Here is a 20,778-nt window from a genome sequence, read left to right as displayed (position 1 = left end):
GGGAGAGAGAGAAAAAAAAGGAAGGGGAAATAAAGGAGACAGGAGATAGTGAGAAGCTCGTCAAAGTTGGAAAGAGTCAGCTTTCCCTTTAATTCTGTTTTTTTCTCTCTTCTGCCCAGGAGGCAGTTTGAATTGAATCAAACAACCTAGATTGATTAAGCTTGGATGAATGACTTTCCAATGACACAGGATTGGGCGTTAGCCTCACCCCATCCCTCTGTACATATTTGACATGGTTATTGAGGAGTTGATGTAAAAGTGATTGCACGGTTGCTTCTTTTTGGATTCTGTGCAACGTTGACATGTTCGAGTTATGCTAAATGTTGTTGCCGTTGTTCAGTTCCTTGAAAGTCGCATTTGATTCCCGTTGAACCCTGCTTTGATTCGAATGCCTCTCAGGAAGAAAAGCACAATGAACGAGTATGAGAAAATAGATAACATGCTCTTCCAATTGGAATATGAATTGCTCTGCTTGAGCCTAAGTATTAATCTCTTGTCCTCTTTCTACTCTGTAGTCCTTTTGTGTTTGTGGGAAGGGAAGAGTGGGGAGGGGGGCACAGTATTGAATATTGTGGGATGTCCTGTTCTGAATTTGGTCAGGACCAATCAAAGCTTGAGTGCTCTCTCTCTCTCTTTCCACACAGAACATGAGTACTCTCTTTGTGATTCTTCTGTGTGGAGACACAGAGACCCCTACTGCCTCTGAAAGGTACACTGACACTGGATTTGTCTCTCATTCCTCAGTATTCCACTGCCACCTGCCTGCTACGAGTGTAATGCCAGTATGAGGATCACAAGCCTGTAATACTGAAAAACTTGCACTTGAGCATATGTGTTAAACATTTACAAAACTCAATGGCATCGCTCTTTGGTAGTTACAAAAACCCCACCAAAATACATGAAAACACCTGCACAGTTAATACAAGTGTATATATATTCGCTCATCCATCTTCCTCTCATCCAGATCAGGTTTGCAGAGTCTCTCTCTCTTTCTTTCTTCTCATACATAAAATCTGTGACCTTTTATGTGAGATAACTGTAAGCACAATGCCAGTAAAGTTTACTATACATTCTATTCTATACTGTTCCTGACACATTTGCATAATACAAATGTAAGGACATAAGCACATTTTTTTTGTTTGATGTAAAGTACTGTAAAGACGGGATGCACTGAGTAAAAAGCATACTCTTTTTGTCTGAATTAACTCACATTCAAACTCACATTTACACATATGCAATTACTGTACACTGGAACAGCTATTTTGGGTCCTCAGTCCTGCCACGACAATGACAACAGGATATTATTAAATATATCCTGAGCTTGAGGCTGGGCACAGACCCAGATTGTCCATTTGGCATCATTATTATACTTTATTGCCCAACTAGTGATCTTTATAAAAATTTGCCTTTATAAAAAAATTGCAATCACTGCTAAATGTAATATTTAGACCACTGGTGCAGCTACTTGGACTGAATAAGTCAATCATCAGTATAATCTCTCTTACTATCACTGCTGTCATCAGTGTCATTCTGAAAATTATGAATGATTGAATTATCACACAGTTCATCTACAACTTTTCATCAAGGTGTTGGATAAAGATCAAAAGATAAGTGTGATATGAATGAAAATAATCACAAGTTAAGTACAATAGGTACACTGTAGGAATGTAAATGACTGAATGACTAAATGTGGCTTGTAGTCTACAGCATTTTGAGTTTGCAATAAGAATATAGAAAGTACCAACTAAATATAAGCCCGTAACATGAACGTGGAACACATTAGAAAACATCAACCCTGACAGCTGATTGGGAATGACACACAGGAAGGATGAGGATGCAATCACAGGTGAAAATAATAAACAACAGGTGAAAGCAATCAGGGACACAGGGTAGGAAGATAAGAAGTGAAAACAAACTGCTTCAATCACTAAAAGAAATCTAAAAAAAACACACAAGATTTGAGGGACAAGGGAACATATAGGGACCAGTGCATGAACACAGAAATGAGGCACAACAAGGATGGAACAGAAGTTCCACCAAACTAAAAAAGACTAAAAATACTTAATTTAAAAAAAGAAAACTAAACTAAAAACTGTACAAAATAAACAAAGAAAGACCCAAATACACGAATGAAGAATCCATATCTTCAACAGAAGATGGAAGCCAAAAACCAAACCAGGGAGATGACACATAATGCCTTTGAATAAAAAAAAATCCAGTGTAATAGCATCTTATTCAGCGTTGCATAATGTGTACTTTACCAGATATTTCAACATATTACAACCTATCCAAAATAAAAAGTTAAATATATTTTAAATAATTAAATACACTTTATTTGAAATTGTAGCACAAAAAACTTGTCCTAAACGTTCAAACTCTTTAGTAGAAGATGGCGATCAAATCAATTTTTGTGTTTTATTTACCATGCAACTTTTTTTTTTTTAATAATCACAGTTATAATAATTTTTATTTCATTTATTTTCCAAAGTCATGATCTGCCTCTTCTTTCTGTCTTTGGGGTTAGTGCACACATTCATACAAGCACCCTGATGCCAAAGCAGATAGGAAGCTAATTTAGAGATTTCTTCTTGTATGTCATTTCTGCCTTTCCAGACTTCATCGGGGGGAAAAAGGTATGACAAGAGTGTGTTTATCTAGTACAACATGTTCTTTTAGCTTCTCGTGCTACTCAAATTGTAATTCCCAACAAATTTTCTCATTTCTAAGCGTCCTTACATTTGTATTGATCAAAATATATTCACAGAACTCGATCCTCCTCTTCAGCAGCATCTGAGAGCCTGACTGACAATTTTAACAGCAGCAACCATAATGGAAGAGGTGAACAGAGCTCCCTGCCGTTGCCGTGGTAACGTCTAAACAAGAGGGGTGAGCGCTGAAAGGGGAGGAGGGGAGAAGATATGATCAAATGTGAACACTCTATTGTGATTTAATATACAACTCCCAGTTTGTTATTACTAGAGTCTGCCATTTCTATGTGCTGTTCCGAAACACGCAGATTCAAAGCTGTGTTTAAAAGGCCATATGCACACACACACACGTACACACATATTAACAGACTGACAGTTTGTCTACTAAAAACAGCATCTGGGCCTCACTGATAACGCTCCTTAATGACAGTAAAAATACAGGAGAGTGGACTGTTTGCTTGCTCTTCTTATAATGGCTAGCAGCAGGCCTAACTGTCTCCATCACACACCCTGCTGACTTAAGTATCTCATCATCATCATCTTTGCTCTTCCCATTCTACAGATCTGTCTGGACTTAATAAAACTGTCAGACCACCAACTGGGACTGTTAAATAAAGACAGCACAAGGCTAGATCCGCTGTCTGAATCTGCTCGGTGGAACGGCTCGTTAAAGACCATGAGATATAAAACACGCAGCTGAATATATCAAGTGATTTGGGGCTGACTAAAAGGAGTCTGGCTTAAGAGGGATTTAGAGAGATGATGTGGGTCACAATGTAGACACATTAACCTCACATGGTTGTTTTGGCCATCAACTAACTTATTTACACATCCAGCCAAGCCATTAAGAGTCAAGCTGCTGGATACTTGATGGACATGAGGCCAGTATTTACAGTACTTTAGCTCGGTTTCCTCTGCGTTGTCCTCTTCTCCAAAAAGCATATAAAGCCACATTTTATATGCTTTTTGATTTGCTTTACTTGCTAAGCTTTTGTCAATAGTCCTGTCTACAAATTTGAATACAATAAAAAAAGAAAAAAAAAGAAAAATAGTGGTATTACCTAAAACAAATGTTCTCCTGGAAAGGCTGAAAAGAGTTAAGAATTTGTCATAAGCTGAAAAATGAAATTCACATTAAAGTATCCTTAACTGCACTTGCTTGAACGTCTGCTTGAGGCTTGCTCAACATGCCGGATAGAGCCCATACTTCAATTTTAAAGAGACATGCTAATTACATGTCTTTACACGTTAATGAAACATGTTTACACTCCAAAAAAATCAACTTTTTTTTTTCTTACACAAAAAACAGTAACCAAACAAACCATGCTTCAAATGAGCATTCTATCTGACGGCCTGTCGATGGCAACAAAATGACTTCTATGGGAAAACTGCCTCTGTTTTAAGCTCTGTAAAAAGCCCATTAACATCCTTTCTGATGCCCTTCATACCATGTTTCCAAATGAAGCATTATCTCTGTGGTATGCTCTCTGACTGTTGACTTGTGCTTGGAAAGTGCTTAGCCAATGAGCATATTAGGTTCCACCATCAGATTTACCGCTTGTTGTGCCATCTTAGGGTTTTTTTTGCAACCAAGAAAATGCTCATCTCAAAGTCTATGGGTTAAACTTACCTATGGTAATATACATCTTTAGTGGGCAGGGCCACTTTGACACTTACAAAAAAAGACAGCCACCGTTTGCTAGGATTAGCTTCTGCTAATTTTGAGTAAGTGGTGTGCTATTTGGTCCCCGGCCAGTATAAAGAAACGTGTGCTCTAATTGATGAATCTATGTATTTATTAATGTATGGATAATTAGTGCAGCTTTAACCAAGTTTACATAATAAATGTAGATAATATTTCTTTTGTTTTTAGAGAATTATAATAGTAGTAATAGTATAATAATCAAGCACAAGCAAGGTAAACAATAAAAGTTAAAGTTTATTACATGTTTATATACAAACAACCCTGGAAGGCACACATTTGTTTAAATAAGAATATACAATACATTTTATTCTTGAAAGCAAACAATTTTAGTTGTGTACATATATATATATATATATGTATATATATATATGTTAATAGAAGTCTGTTTAGTGTTCAAAGAAGAAAGAAGGCCCCAAATTGCAGATGTCCAGTCAGCACAGATAACAACACAAAAGTGACCAACATAACAGTTCCATATACTTTCTTAGGTTCTTAAACCAAAAAATACAAAAACATTGAAAAGACCGTGGTAAAACTTTCCAAGCCTGCACTTGCCCTCTGTATTAAGAATACAGTACTTAACAAAGACATTAACTCATAAAGTAAGAGTTAAACTCCATATCCATAGAGAAGTATAGTTAAGCTGGCTGTATGTCATCTATAAATGATAATGAAAACCTTTGTCAGTGCTGTGAAACACAGGAAATTTTTTTATTAGATTGTTTATGTTACTGACAAAAAAGACTGATTAAGGCCATTGATACTTAAGACACACTGCTTAGCAAATTTATTACACGACCTGTCATAAAAATAAGAAAACACAAATATCTGTCAAAAATGTGTTTAAAAATTATATTGCTAATTATTAGTCAAGAAACAAACCAAATACCTAAATCTGTGCTGGCACACTGACCCTCTCTCAGAAATTAGAAGTTTATCAAGCATAACGTTCAACCACTAAGATTTTTGTTTTTCTGTTGAGAAATCCAAGTAAATAACTGTGATTTGGCATGTTAATCAAAAATAACAATGCGCTTTTGCACTTTTTCAACTTTTTTATGAACAGTAACTTTGAAAATTCATGAATAACACATATGATATTGTAGCATTATAAATATTTTGATTAGAGAACTTATTGGTGGATTAACCATTACGGAAGCATAAAACACGATTTTGGTAAATATCAAAACTGTTAATTCAGGGAAGCTGTGGCATAAACCTTACATCAGGTGATGGTCTAATAAAATTGTTAAGCACTGCAGGTTTGTATTTGGTATGAATATTTTGTGGTTTAAACACAGAAAAATAGCATTTTTAAATATATGGTTTTACTTTTTGTAGAAAAAGGTGAAATGAAAGTTGTATTTCAGCTAGACTGAAAAATCTATTTTACTTTTCTTTTGGAGGTCGTCTTAAAACGCATGAAAAATTTCAGGGTATTGGCAAGAATCCACATGAACAGCATATCATAATAGCTCCATTCTGTACATTGTTCAGTACAGACTATTGATTATGTAGCGATCAGCCGTGACATCCTGTCACTCCATTCGAGCTGCCTTTATGAAAATGTTTGTCCAACATCAATCAGGACTTTTGTGAAATAACTTTTGTTATTCACAACAAAATGATTTTGTTCACAGCACATAAAGCAAAGATTGAAAGATGAAAAGATTCTCAAGACAAAGGCCCATCTTGACTTATGAAATAAAGATAAACAATGTGATGACAAAAAACTAATGTCTGGGGCTTTAAGCTTAGAAACATTAAGATACAGGCAGTCGTACTCGTACAGTTTGTCATCACAAAGTGTCATGACATACTGTGACAGATTTGACAGATGCAAGCTCCCTTAAGTGGCTACTGACTTGCACCAACGTTTTACCTTACAAATACAAGTTCAACAAACAACCATCGTTGCATTGCTGCAGTTCATTCCATAGAAGGATCAGGAGATGCCTGACCAAAGATGATTTTTAGAGGCTTAGGAAGGCTTGTCAGCATTATTCCCAAGCCTCCCATCGTCTGGAGTTTCAGAGTTCCCAGGCTGTACCATAAATTTTATTGAATATTCCTATTGTGACGTTCCGGCCTTTATCATGCCAAGAGACCAAGTCGCTTGACCTTAGCAGACAGGAAAGAGTGGATTATGAAGACTAAGGTCTTAGGGCAACAATGCAGGTCCAGTTGCTGTAAGAAGATACAGATATGTAAAAAAGAAACATGATTAAATGAAGGAAATCCATATCATTTTGCTTTTTTAAACATTTCTATAAATGCATAACAAGCAGGTCAACCCATCTGAATCGGAATTATCTGAATAACTTACAGAGTGAAATATGATTTGTAACTGTCTGAGAGGGAGCATGTAATGTTTTTTTCTTAAATGTCAAAGAGATGGCTAACACACAAGCTTAGGTAGAAGTGAGCACTCACCACTCAGAGTAATGGTGCTAATGATTTTACTGATGCATTATTGCCCTGAAATGTCACATATTTCACTTCAAGTCAAAATTGAACAGAAAACAGGGGAAAACTTACTATCTCAGCCTCGGGACCTCCAAAATCAAGGAACATCATCCGAACGCCGTCGTCTGAGGACATTCTGAGGCGCTCAAAAGGCTGCTGGAGGAGAATATTCTTCCTGACACCCATTTCTTCGGTGAACAGTGTGAAACCGTCATCGATGTGAACTCCCAGCATGCACTCTTTCCCATTCCAACTGCAGACTGCCAAAGCAGAAAAAACAGTGCTTATGTGGCGTAAAGGTCAAGCAATGATTTATTTGTGATTTCATTAGTAGTATCATTCAGTATTGATACAGGGCTACAGAAGGCACTTTACTAAATGTGACACTGAAAAGACAGAGATGCAGTTTAAATAGTTTTTGCTGTAAGAAAACAAAATTGTTCCAAATTTTAGTTTAGTAAAAGAAAGTTAGAATTAGTTTCACATATTGGAATTAAAAGAACCATTTTTAGTTTATACTGGAAAGTTTTTGCATCGTTTTATTCCACCAGCAGAGGGCAATGTGAAACCTTTACTACACAGCAAGGTTTTACACCGCATGGCACTTGTCTCAGAAAGTAGGACTACTCTGAGCAGTAAATCCAGCTGTAAAGCTGTAGGGGGTTTTACTCAGTCTAGATGTAAGCAAAGAGCTAAGACTTTATATACTACAATACATACGACAAAATGCTTTGTCTTCCCTCAAGCTCCTTATAAAAATCCATTGCAAGAAAGTTTGGTTTCTAAAAACCCAAATCTTTTATTAAAATGAAACCAGAAGAATTGTGCAAAGATTAGGGACGTTCTACAAAGGGGTACAGCGTGCAGATCACTGTGTAAAGAACAATAAATCGCACTAATCCTGCTTTGTGAGACCAGCCTCTGTTTTAAACTGGAATGTTTGTGTGTGTCTGTTGAACAGAACCAAGTCTTAAGCCCAAGCAGGAATTGTTTGGTTGAAATAGATTTGAGGTATATTTATAGACACGATTCAAATGTCTGAATCAGTCCCTGAAAAAAAGTCATGTTGTACTGCTAGTTGGATAGTATTTTGACTTTCAGAAGGGGGGCTCCATCTTTATTCCTCTTCAGCTTCTACCTCTAACAAAACCTTGCTTATTTCTGAAAATCGGTTCGGATACGGAAATGTTACCTGCCATTACAGGTAAATTCTTCTTAAAATATTGTTTAGTTCAGGTTAACAATGATTACAAACCAGTGTTTCTGATAGTAATGGGGGGGGGGACTCAAAACCAAAAAACTCTTACCCTAACTTACAGCATACAGACGCTGCTAACTGAATTACATAATTCATGTGTACTCTAGTATAGAACTGACATCACCATTTGGTATTTAACATGTAGTGGGCTTTTCTCTTAATACATCTGAATTTCAGATTTATTCGTAAAAGAACTGTAAATGAAGCAAAAACTGAAGAATCTTTTCTATCTCTGTACCCGTGGTGACCTCCTTGGTAAGCTCAGCAGCATTGTGGCAACCCTCCACCAGCAGATGAGTCCAGGTCGACAGCTCCTTAGCAGAATCCACCCTAAAAACATGTGTCTCCACGCCTTGCTTTGTGCCTGAACGTAGGCCAAATGACAGCTCAGAATCCAAGACTGGAGAGCTTTTTCCTGGACCAGAGTGGACCAGTCTGAGAAAGGAGGGTGTGGGGTAGGTGAAAGAGTGGGGAAAAAAAGTGTATGAGAAAGATGACAATGAAGACTTATAGAAAATAATGTGGCCATAAGAGCAAATGATGTTGCAGACAAACTGCTACAGGGCTACAGAGGAGAGAAAAAACAGAGGAAAAACCCATGACTCATAGGTTCTGTTTCCACATGAATATGATGTTATTTGGCAAAACGTCCAACAGTCCAGCTATGGAAAGAGTGAGCATGTGTTCTCTGGGCTAAATCAAGCCAGAGGAAGGCCTGAGCCGAACAGGGTGGGGCTTCTGAGACTCCGTCGTTATGTGAATGCGTTGATATAAGAAAGAGAGCGAAAGCACAAGTGTCATGTTATGTAGCGTGTGCTGTAAGGGTGGAAACCTGGTGGTGATGAGCGGGTGGCTCTTTGTCGGATTGTTGAGGCTCTCTTTGCTTTCAGGGCACGAGGGATACAAGAGCAGGTCCTTGTCAGTCAGCACAGCCAGTACGGGTTTCTCTGGACCCTGAGATACCTGCGCACGTTGAAATTTCTGAATTAAAAGTTGTAACAAGGTGTAACATAGAGACACACACACGTGCACAGCCATTTATGGACTATTTATCTTATACCAAAGCATTCTTCCATACCTGCTCTGTAATCCAGCCCAGATGTTTGACTTCCATGCCAGGCTGCATGCTCCTCATCTCCTCCTTCACTCGTGGTAAAAGGCTGGCAGCACCAGCCTGGATGGCATTGTACCAGGATTGGGCCATGGCAGGGTCTTTTGCCCTCAGGAACACAGAGTTCTTTTTGTTGGATGAAATCACCTCAAAATACCTGGCAAATGAGATGACAGAAAAAGAGAATGATGCCAGAAGAAAAACATAAAAGAGGTGGGGAAAAGCTGTTAGAGGAATTAAAAAGACATGGCAAAGTGACTAAAGCTTAAGGGTGAAGAGGAAGTTTCAGATTTTAACATAGAGAATGTGAAAAAGACACAAGAAGAAGTCCCTTTTACAAAGCCATATCATTTTCATGTGTCAGATATTTTTTATCCAAATGCATAAACTGTATGAAATATTACATAAATCGCTGAAGCTTTAACATGTAATACCTGTTTTCTGTGTCTGGAGGGCACTGTTTTCGTGACACCTGGCACATCTTCAGCGGGATGCTCCGGGGCTCCTTCACCTCAGCAGGGGAGAGCTCAGTGCCCCTTTGAGGTGTGGAAGGGGGAGAATCCCACGGGAGACCTGCTCCAGGGGACCCAGAGCTTTTAAAGAAGGCAGACATCTCCTTGATGTACTTCACTGAAGCAGAGTGGGAGGGTGTGGGAGATAAGAGAAAAGGCAGAAGAAGTAAAAGAGGACAGAGAAGAGAAAGAGAGAAAAAATGTAAAAATGAAGCCTCCAGGTTTGGAGATGAGTTGAAAGCTGTAACACTTAAGAACTGCTTCAAAGTGGTGCAGAAATCAACGCACAGTACAAAGAGCTCTATGTCACAAAAGTTCTCCCATACAGAGCCTATGATGTTTATGTTGCATTTCTGTTGTAGGTAGTTGATTCTGGCATGTCTTTAGCAGCCACTGGTGCCATAGAGAAGATGTAATCTGACACTCATATCTCACTCGTGTGTCACATGTCATTCTGGTGCTCCAGCACAAGGATTATCAGTAGTGACCGTTACGGCGTCTCTGTTTGTGCTACTAACAGTGGCATTCTTAGTGCCAATATCAGTTTACCTGTTATTTCCTCAAAAGCTTGTTAAGCCCTGGAAAAACCTAGGTGCACTTGAAAAAGTAATGTATTTATAAGCTTGCCAAGGTCCAAAATGTGGGACTATTTAGAAAAACGCAACAGAAAATAAAGATGAAAAACAGAAAACAAAATATACATTCCATCCATCTCAGGGTCATGAAGGACCAGAGCCTATTGAAGGTGAGATATACTCTGGACAGGTCGTCATCACAGGGCCGACACATATACACAGAAAACCATTTACAAGTAACTTCACATTCACACCTGCAGCCAGCTTTTTAGCAACAGATGTCTTTGGATTCTACCCAGAGAGCTGTCCACTGCTCTACCCTCTCTAACAACAATAATAACAACAGTAAAAATAATTTGAAAGTTCAGTAAATGGAAGAGTCTATAAGTGCACCATGACACTGGTGTGAATATACATGTGTGTCTTTGTGTGTCTAAGCGTGTGTTTTCAAGATGACTATCTTTTTGTGGTTTGAAGGACCACATGGAGGTGAAACATCGTGAAACATGATGACATCACCGAACTATCAGTGTGACCGAGGATTCAACAGCAGTATCCAACAGCTTACTTTGATGAATAAGGCTTTTGATATATATAGATCAGTAACCCCGACCCATTAACAGTTAGGACTGGCTAAACTGATTGTGAAGCACTCTGTTACTGGTCATATGGTTGAGTTTCCAAACCACAATGTTTGAGGAAAGAGTAAAGCACAGCAAGAAATACAATGGTAAACTACTGATCAAAGTCTAGCTAAGAAACCCTGTCAACTGATGGATGTAAAGGCACAGGAAATCCTTGTAAATAACAAAGATATTCTCAGGGATCAAGAAAAACAGAGACATGAGTTAGACGGAGAAGCTTATGCAGCGCATAAAACTTGAAAATCTATTAAAGGTTTATTGATGCAACATTGTTTGAAAGAGAGACGTCTCCCCGGGCCAGGAGCGCTCCAAGGTTGACTACAGATGTGTCAACCTGTACTACTTCTACTGAAGTCTGGACTCTTGGGGACAGGGGAAGAAAACAGGTAGGCTTTCACAGTGTTGAAAGCTGATTAGCATTCATCTGACCATATGTGCTGGGAATGCAGTTCTGTTCATTGCACTGGAAGGCCAGTTTTCTTCTTCCGACAAGCCATCACAATTCTGACACCATATGTTGTGGAGTTCTTTCTTGCAAATGCCTAAGAAGTTAGAAAAACACGGCCCGAGGTGCTTCGTCATAAGGACTTCCAGTTCTGTATGGTGCATGACTGACACAATAGTGTCAGGACTTTCACATTAATACAACGGGAGGTTAAGAAGTGCAAAAACACACATCCATCCATCTATCCACCCATGTTCAGAAGTGTGCTAAAAACATATTTATGAGATCTTTATGCTGTCCCGTAAGTTAAAGACAGATTTGTCTCCTAATAGCCAATGTCAGTGTCAGAGGTACATCTGAGGGGGAAGTTCCCAGTTTAAATTTGAAGAAAGAAGCTGTGGCTCATGGTCAGCATCTTAAACCCAAGGCTATGGGGGTGCCCATAATTTTTGGTGGATATAATTATCCTGTTTTCTTTCTCTCACCCCAACCGGTCGCAGCAGCCCCTCCCTGAGCCTGGTGTTGCTGGGTGTTTCTTCCTGTTAAAAGGGAGTTTTTCCTTCCCACTGTCGCCAAAGTGCTTGCTCATAGGGGGTCATATGATTGTTGGGTTTTTCTCTGTATCTATGAAGCGCCTTGAGGCGACTTTTGTTGTGATTTGGCGCTATATAAATAAAATTGAATTGAATTGAAGTGTTATGAAATTGTTACTGTATCTTATTCTGTACACATATCTTTTTAAACGCAGTTTTACCACTCACACACCCAAGCTCAGATACCTAAACACACCACCACAGATGGAGTCCTCTGCTGCAGTCCAAAAGGCTGTGTATGGCTTTAACAGCAGTAGCCACTGCTGGAGTAAAAATAGCCCAGAGGACGTGGCAAAGCAGTAGGTTTAAGGCAAAGCTTTGGTTTCACATGGGAAGTGTGAAGTGCTCTGTACAAGAGGCATGTAGCCAGAGGGCAAGCAGAAGAGTCATAGCACAGGACAGCAGGAACGAGAGAGGAGGCTTTTACTTTTCCCAAAATAGAGATCCTGCCAGATACACACAGCCTTCCACTTATTTAGCTTCCAAGCATCAACTCTCTAACAGTGCACGTTTTATTTGCCAATTTAGGGAATGTTGACAAATTTTCACTCTTATGGAAAATTGCTACATTGCTACAACTGTGTGCTTTTAAAGTAACTGCAAGTATCCAAACGTGAGTAGTGTGCAGAATATTGTCAAACTGTCACATAGTATGAAGCAAGAAAACTGCATGAGCAACATTTATGTAAAACATGACTAAGGTTCTTTTTCAGACGTGCTGCTATGAGCATTTAGGGATTACAGTGCATGTGTGAAGAAGTCTTAAAATGCTCCAGGAAAGGGCATGACCTAAATTCTGAATAATTCTCGGAATAATTTTCTCTGCACCTCTTTGTTTGCAAACTAATTTTCCATACTTTTCAAAAGCAGTGTGGATCAATAGTAATGTTTTGGATCTAAAACCTGTCTGCGATGTTTCCCTTTTCTCTCTCTACAGAGATGAAGTCAATTCCTTTGAAATTTTGTTAAAGATTTGCTGCAAAAATCTTAAAAGATTAAGATTAAGGAGTACAAATTTTCTCTCAGCAGTCTGCATGGAGAGTTTCCTTGAATACACATTTGTGACTCAGACACAAAATTGACACAAAAACGTTTTCACACACTTGCACCTGGGTACACATGTAGTAGCGAGTTTTTTTAATACTTAATAGTGCCATCCTTTGTAAACCTCAGAGATAGTTGTGTAAGAAAATCTCAGTAGTTCAACCGGCTACTTCAGCAAATGCATTTTATGGAACTCACACAACATTTTTTGGTTTACGGGTTGGTTACAACCAGTGTTTTTTCACTTCCTATTTTACCTTAAAATCTCTCATAGCTATTCCTGTCTGTTTTTAGCATCGCCTGTGTTTTATTATCCCATCATTTCTCCTATCTTAGCTCTCCAGACTTCATCCAAACACCTACTGCTCTGAAGTCAGCAAAGTATGCTGACTTCAGAGATTAATAAATGTAAAAATTGCCTATACTTAGTATTTTTCAGCAGAATTTTATATTGCCTTGCAATGTAACATAATTACTGAATCTTCGAGCCTCATAAGTGTGTAGCTTTTAAGAAGGGTTTCAAACTTATTACAAAAACAAAGAACCACCAAGTGACAAAAATATTCCATATACAGAGTGGGTAGTAATTTCCTCCCAAACTCATGTAAACTGGTTAAAAGAGTGTTTGCCTGCTTCAGCAGACCATTTGAACTGATGTGAAATGTGAGCTGTCAATAAGCGACCACAACAACAGAAAACATTTCCATGCTAAGAAAGCTGCTAAAGTTTCTCAACCCTGATTTTATATACTTACTGGCTTTTTTAATTCAAATTTGGCAATGTGGTTGATAGCGCCCATTTCTATCGTGTGACAAACTCAGAGCACATATCTAATACTGCTTTACATGGACTACATGGTCTGTGGATGCCAGTATAGTGCAGCCAAATGACACTTCAGTGACATCTGTCTAATAAGAAGGCCTCGGTTACACAAAAAGCACAATTTCAATAACAACAGATTCTTCAAAAACACTTTAAGAGAATATAAGGAGAGCGAACATAGTCGTGGCTAGAGGTGCTAATATCTAGCACATAAACATATTTCTATTCTCGGTGGGCATTACTCTTTATTATGTAAGGGTGAGATTATGTCTCTGGTGCTGCACAAACTGCACAGCAGAATAGGTTGGGAGAAAGCAGCAACTATAGAGATGTTTACTTCTGTAAAGAGGCTTTTATAATCTCCCCAAATAACAATCTCGATGTGATAGCTTTTAAACATAGTGCCGTATTAAAAAGAGAGGTGAGACGATAAGAAAGATGGAGAACTGAAAGGGGTGTAAAATGGAACGAACGACATAGAAAAGAGAAAGGCAGCAGGAAAAATGAAGATTGGGAGCAAGAAAGGAGAATATGAACGAGCGAGACAGGCAATACAGGGAGAGCGAATATACAGCTTAGCTCAGCCAGAAATGTTGCCATGAATACCAGTGGCGGCTCATTCAATACAGGGCTAAAATTAGCTGAGATGGCACTGTTATTACTTTAGCTTATCTGGCAGCCAGTGAAACTACTTTTGTAGTGTGTGCGTGTCTGTGTGAGAGAGAGTTATGTGTGGGAGTAAGTGTGCGCATGTGAGGAGGTTCTTTGCTTCTTCTGCAGGATCTGCCACTAAGCTTTTCATGGTAAACTCGTCACTTTTACATTGAACCTAACAACTCCTAGCCAGACACTTTCAGTCAGCTGAGTTCCAGCACAGTTTGCTTAACCGTAACTTGGACATTACAAACTGCCAAATAACACTTCAACTTGTTCGAACTCTAAACAGCCAGACCTCATTATTATGCTGATTACCTAATATACACAGAAACCATCACATATATCATTAACCCATCACTGCTAATCCTTGTCTGAAGCCATCCATACCCAGGAGGAGCATATCAGGAGGCCAGCAGCTTAAGAAGTTAGGCATGAGCTGACATGTTTTCAGACTTGGCACTTATAAACTGAAACTGGACCAAACAATGCACTAAAGCTAAATACCAGCCCTTCGTCCGCTTGCCACTGGTTACTGTGGGAGCAGCTGGAATGTGACTGGGGAGTTGCTGACCTCAGAAGCATGTTGTTGCCTCTGTAAACTATGTCAAGCAAAGAATGTCCCAATGTTACACCTCAGGGGAACAATGTTATGGGTGAAAACAACGTCATAAATTACTGTATAAAAAAAGTGAAACATGTTCAGTACATAGAGGTCAATTGAGGCAAAACAAAAAAAAGAAGAAGAAAAAAACAGGTTTGCAATAATCAATTATACAAAAATGTGGAGTTCATGTTTCGCAAAATGTAAGATGTGGACTATTCAAGAGACGATGAAAGTGGACATCAAACAAATGAAAGATTTAGCAAAAACTCAAGACTGCAAAAAGGAAAATGTTACAGATACATTATGAGCTCATTTCGGTCCATTTCATGTTCTGTCACTATGTAATGGTTTCATTCTGTGTTCAAACATCACCTTTTCATGTGTGAAGTTTGCTTTTATTTCCCAATGGAAAAGAAAACACGTTTGTTTTTTTTCAGCACTTCTCTTAAACTTGTAAACAGCAAGATTCTGGGCTGGACTAATGCTAAACAGTCACCACTGCTGCAGAGACAGAACAACTGATTGATTGACCACTATTGATAATCAGGCTGAATGGCTTGTGACTAAATTTCATCATAGAACACAGGTATGGTTAAAAGTCAGATATGTTATGTTATATATATATATATACATATATTTCTTTCAAACTTTCAGTAGATGTATTGAAGTTTGGTTGACATTTTACACACAAACATTGTTCTGTGCTTGTAAATAAAGGCTTAATCTAACAAATACGTCAATGGTGATGTTCATGCTTGGTATGTGAAACTTTGTTTTTTAATAGGTTTATAGGTTTGTTTTGTTGTTTTTGAATTTAACCACAACACAGAACTGAATAAGTGAAAGAAGATGGATGGATGGATGTATGGATGGTCTACAGGGACAGGGAAGCTAAAAAAGACAGGAGCTAAAATGTCTAGTTTCACAAGGGAATGCTTTAAGACAACTGCAAATTATGCAATTGCAGAAGTGATTGTGCTGGAAGTGAGCACAATAGGAACTCCTTTAAAATAAATACTCGTTACTAATCAAAATCAGTCTAAAAAAAGTTAATGATCAGGATTAGGCTTCGATATACCAAAACCACAAGTGGGGTTTGTGAACATTTTGAGGCGTATGGTACACATACAAGGAAGAGGAAAAACACTCTCGTCAGAGCCTTTTCTTATTGATCCCTAATTTTGTGGGCTGTTAAATGCCAGCTTTACTGTATGTGTCCCTATTCTATCACTGATTAATGTGCATCTCCTTCTGGGCAATTACCTGGGTCTATATGATTTAGATAGGTCTGTCATTATAGCCCATTTCATTAAAATCATGGATACATGCCAACTTTGGGAGGTGTTAGGTATGACATAAGTGAGAGAGAGAGAGAGAGAGAGAGAGAGAGAGAGAAAGCAGAACACAGTGAAACTTTTAAATGAACTCACATGCTGCCAAAGAGATTTGATTACTTTGCATAGTGTGTCAGGAGAGTTAATTATCCTAATTCAACAAAGTGAAAGTGGAGGAAACTTGAACTGGATCTGGCAGAACACAAGAACGGAGTAGAAGGGATGCTTGGTGGCAAATGTTCACTTTTCTTTTGCTTATGATTGCTGCCTAAAAGGCAAAAGACTCATCGATTTATAAAGTATACACAAACTATTTTTCCACCTCAAATGTGCAATTTTAGCTTCCAACGATTACAAAAACACATTTATTGTGAATAATAAAAGTAAGTATCTCCCACTCCATCCCCACCATGGCAATGGGGCACGATGCTGTGAGACAGTTCAGTGGAATTTAAACCTGTAGTGAAGTAAGAGACTGACACAAAGAGTGGGCCACCAATTTAACAGGGGCCTAGAATCGGGGCAGAGGGTTCAGAGAGGGCTTGTTAAGTAAACTTGATGACACTGAGGGAGAAAGGGCCTGTTGGAGATTTGTGATTTAATAAAGCTATGTTATTTAACTGGTTAATCCATTCCCTTGCTGAGTGTAAGCACAATGTCCTTACGGGCCAGCAGCTCTGAAGGAAAAAGGACCCAAGCTTTGTGTCCACAGCGTTAGAGGTTTCATGGCAGGGTTACTCACAGAGATTCAGAACAATCCACATAACACCACACATTACCACAGAACTACACTACTACTGATGTCTGATCGCATCCAGTCTGTTAGACTCCTCAGCCATTTCTAACACTCGCTGCAAGAGAGTAATATAATAATGGACAGTGGCAGCAAGTTTGCAGCACTGAGAAGGGTCGTTTATATTTATTTGCATTTCATAAAGCAGTCTTAGCGGAGTCATCTTAGCGATGCTGAATTAGCATTTATATTTCTGTACTAAAATTCTTTGTCACTTTTACAATACATAACTACTAAGAACAGAAGCAGGACGAAAGAAAAGTTATTGTGACATCACATTATCATATTTAATGCATGTGCCACGTAAGCATTTAAAGATTTGGGGGACTAGATAGGTGCAATTTATTCTTCAGAAAGTGTCAAATAATAATCAACAGCAAACCCACCTTCTCGTGTCCTAGTAAAATCTAACAGCTGTGTATTAGCCAGGTTAAAAGGAAAGGAATCATGATCACAGTAATAATTATACTGGCATAAGAAACCAGTCTGTTTGCTGAATACAGACCTTAAGAACACATCAGTGTTACAAACTATATACATTCATAGAAAACACACACACACACACACTCAGTTCTGACACTATTTGGGTGATTATAGCTTCAATTCCAAAGATTCACTTTGAGTAATGATGCACCAATCAACAAACCAGGGACTGAAATCAGCCAATTTTCAGTTTTCTCGTGTGTGTACAGCAACTCGCTTTCAGTTAATTATTTGTAGTTCTTTCCATTACCACAGCACTTTACTTTCAGTTGTTTCAGTGAGAAAATCCTGCAATTTACTGCAATACTGTTAAGTTTAATAATTTATTTTTTTTATGAAAGTAATAGTCTGCATTGAACAAAGGTTGCCCATATATGCTGTCAGTTGTACCCCTTAGAAAGAGAACTGGAATTATCAGAAATCTTTATCTTCATCTATCTTTATCAATATAGAACCATAAATTATTCTCCAGTTAGGAGAGAAGTAGTTTTAGGGACACACGTTCCAGATGAAGGAACAAAACTGATCATTCCGAACAACGGGACCATCCTGGATCTGCTGCCACCCACCAGATGAATACATTACCTAAAACACAGAAATACAGACGATCGCTTTGCTGACTGGACTGACACAGCTCAGCCACGACCACCTGAGAATTTGCAGTCGGGACGTGTTAATTAAGAAAATCTCACCTGCCTCCCTCACTACCTTTCTAGCATGTCCTAAAAAACACACAGGTCAATCTCTGGATCAGGGAAAGGGAAAAGAATCATGCGTGAGTGCTAACTCATGTGAAAGTACAGTCTATTTACAGATTATATCATGTGTGAATAGATAAGAGGGCTAAGACATATGCTGCTTCAGTAACAGAATCTCAACTTGTACAGAAACTTTTTCAGACAAGGAATGAATAATCTTAGCCAGCAGCATGCTGTGTCCCAATGAGAAGCTTAAAACTTTACTCTCCACAGTCATTATGTTCCATAAATCACTCGCCTAACCCTACTTAAATCAATACAGTAAGATAGAGCAAGAATATATATCTCTGCTGGCCTTGCTTAAAAAGACTATATGGTATGTATCTCCCTTTGAGGGGCTATATTCACACATGTCCTTGAAGAGCTTGATTTGTAGATATGAAATATGATTTTAGCCCTCAAAGCAAAATGTAACTCAGTCTGGTCCGCATTATTCAGTTTGTAGCCAAAGAAGCGACTACTTACAAAACCAGAGCTAGAGTGGCTATTACATACTCTTTAACAGGAACCCAGTTAAAGGTCAACAAAAAATCTTCTACGTAGCGTGCCGTATAAATGCTCTCAGTTTGATCAGTTGTGGCCCTGCTGTTTGTAAAGCACCAGTTGTGGCATTTATTGATTTCCATACACGCAGGAAATCGCAGAAGGAAAGACTCTAGTCGAAAATACACAATGTTATTGTGAATGCTAGTACAAGAACCAATCATATATTGGATGTTTATCATTGAGCCAAATACACAATATATTGCATGCTTACACTAATTTTTAATTTGATTTTAAAAAAAGTATTAGAAAAATATATGCATTTAAATTCACAGATATAGAATAAGAACCTTCATTCACTCTTTAAATAAAATGAAACAGTGTTTGCAACACACAGGAATTTCTGTGTGCATGGTGTGATCTGAAGTGTTGCCAAATCATACAATACAAGCCTATGTTAAGGACCCATATTACTCCTCGGAAATGTATTGTAAGGGTTAAACTGAATAGTCACATTTCAGCGAGAGAAAATGTTTTATCTTGAGGTTATATGCACAGTACTCCAGAAACCCAGTAAAAGGTAACTGCTCAAATGAACTTAACTTAATGTGTAGCATCAGAGGGAGGGAGGAGTGAGCACAGTGGTTTGCACTTTGTTTTAATTTGTCTCTGGTGTTGGATCAGTTATGAACCAAATTGATCTGTTAACAGGAAACGTCTCGTATGTCTGTTAAAACACAGCTTTTACTGACATCGTGTAAGCATGTTAATAGCTGAATGCTACAATATGTGACTGAAAAACAAACAACGATGAATGCAGTTCCACATGTGGCACAGAGTATATTCATTAACACACGGACAGCTTGAGATTACACTGTAAACAATGTTTTGCTACACACAGATACACAAGTATCTCTGTGTAAAGACACACAGGTATTACCTCAGAGATTTCAGGGTTATATTGTGAAACTGTTTGTAACAGGTTTTGCAATGCAGCTCTGCTCTGGATAAATCCCGGGCTCTGCCTGATTCTCACATTCCAGGACCTCGCTCGCTGTCCTGAACAATTTCTAAGAGAACGTTTTGCCTTTTTTTATCAGAAACATGTTGATTCTCCTTCAGCTTTCTTTCATTTATCTGAATTGTGACACTATTTTCAAAGAGAAGCACAAATACATGAAACCTTGGCTTGCAATGTATTATTTCTGTTAGAACATGCCTCACATTCCCTCATCAGATTATTTTTAGCAGCTAATTTGCGCAGCTCTTGGTAGAATGCTTCTTATTATTAAAATGAAATGACTGCGTCTTTGTACTGTACATAAATTAGCGCATTGTTAGTAGATCACGCGCAGAACTCCCCTTCGAAGTCTGTCCTATTTTGATTTTTATCACTTTGAATGATGTATATTTAGTTCTTCGAACGAATTAAGACGGATATAAACGTATTTTTGTACATTCAGGATTTTAATTTGTTGTCAGGACTTCCTCCACCTCTGCAGTCCATCTCTTGCTTCCGCCTTTTATAATCCACAAGGTCAAATATTAGCAACAATACTCAACATGTGAGGTTTACTCCATAAAATTATTATATGGATACACTTCTTCAATTGACACATATTGCACAAACCGGGAATACAAACTCGCCATATAATGTAAGGGAACTCTCCATCATAAATTTTAATATACAGTGGGGCAAAAAAGTATTTAGTCAGCCACCGATTGTGCAAGTTCCCCCACTTAAAATGATGACAGAGGTCAGTAATTTGCACCAGAGGTACAC

At 38.3% G+C, this 20,778-nt stretch overlaps 1 protein-coding gene across 1 annotated transcript in view; it reads right to left on the bottom strand.

Moving 5' to 3' along the window:
• Window positions 1-4,784: 4,784 nt before the first annotated feature.
• The window catches only part of snta1 (syntrophin, alpha 1), a 32,449-nt gene continuing 16,455 nt past the window's right edge, over window positions 4,785-20,778 (bottom strand). Inside the window, exons 3-8 of the mRNA XM_005740008.1 lie at window positions 9,683-9,878; window positions 9,216-9,405; window positions 8,970-9,100; window positions 8,376-8,572; window positions 6,952-7,139; window positions 4,785-6,600 (exon numbers count right to left, since the gene is read on the bottom strand). Coding sequence (XP_005740065.1) covers window positions 6,508-6,600; window positions 6,952-7,139; window positions 8,376-8,572; window positions 8,970-9,100; window positions 9,216-9,405; window positions 9,683-9,878 — 995 coding nt within the window. The 3' untranslated portion in view covers window positions 4,785-6,507. The remainder of the gene's footprint in view (window positions 6,601-6,951; window positions 7,140-8,375; window positions 8,573-8,969; window positions 9,101-9,215; window positions 9,406-9,682; window positions 9,879-20,778) is intronic.

The sequence above is a fragment of the Pundamilia nyererei genome, unplaced genomic scaffold (assembly GCF_000239375.1).
Source record: "Pundamilia nyererei isolate P.nyererei 1_Seehausen unplaced genomic scaffold, PunNye1.0 scaffold00096, whole genome shotgun sequence".
NCBI lineage: Eukaryota > Metazoa > Chordata > Actinopteri > Cichliformes > Cichlidae > Pundamilia > Pundamilia nyererei.
Note: the sequence above shows the minus strand (reverse complement) of the source record. Positions and strands in the feature narration are given on the sequence as shown.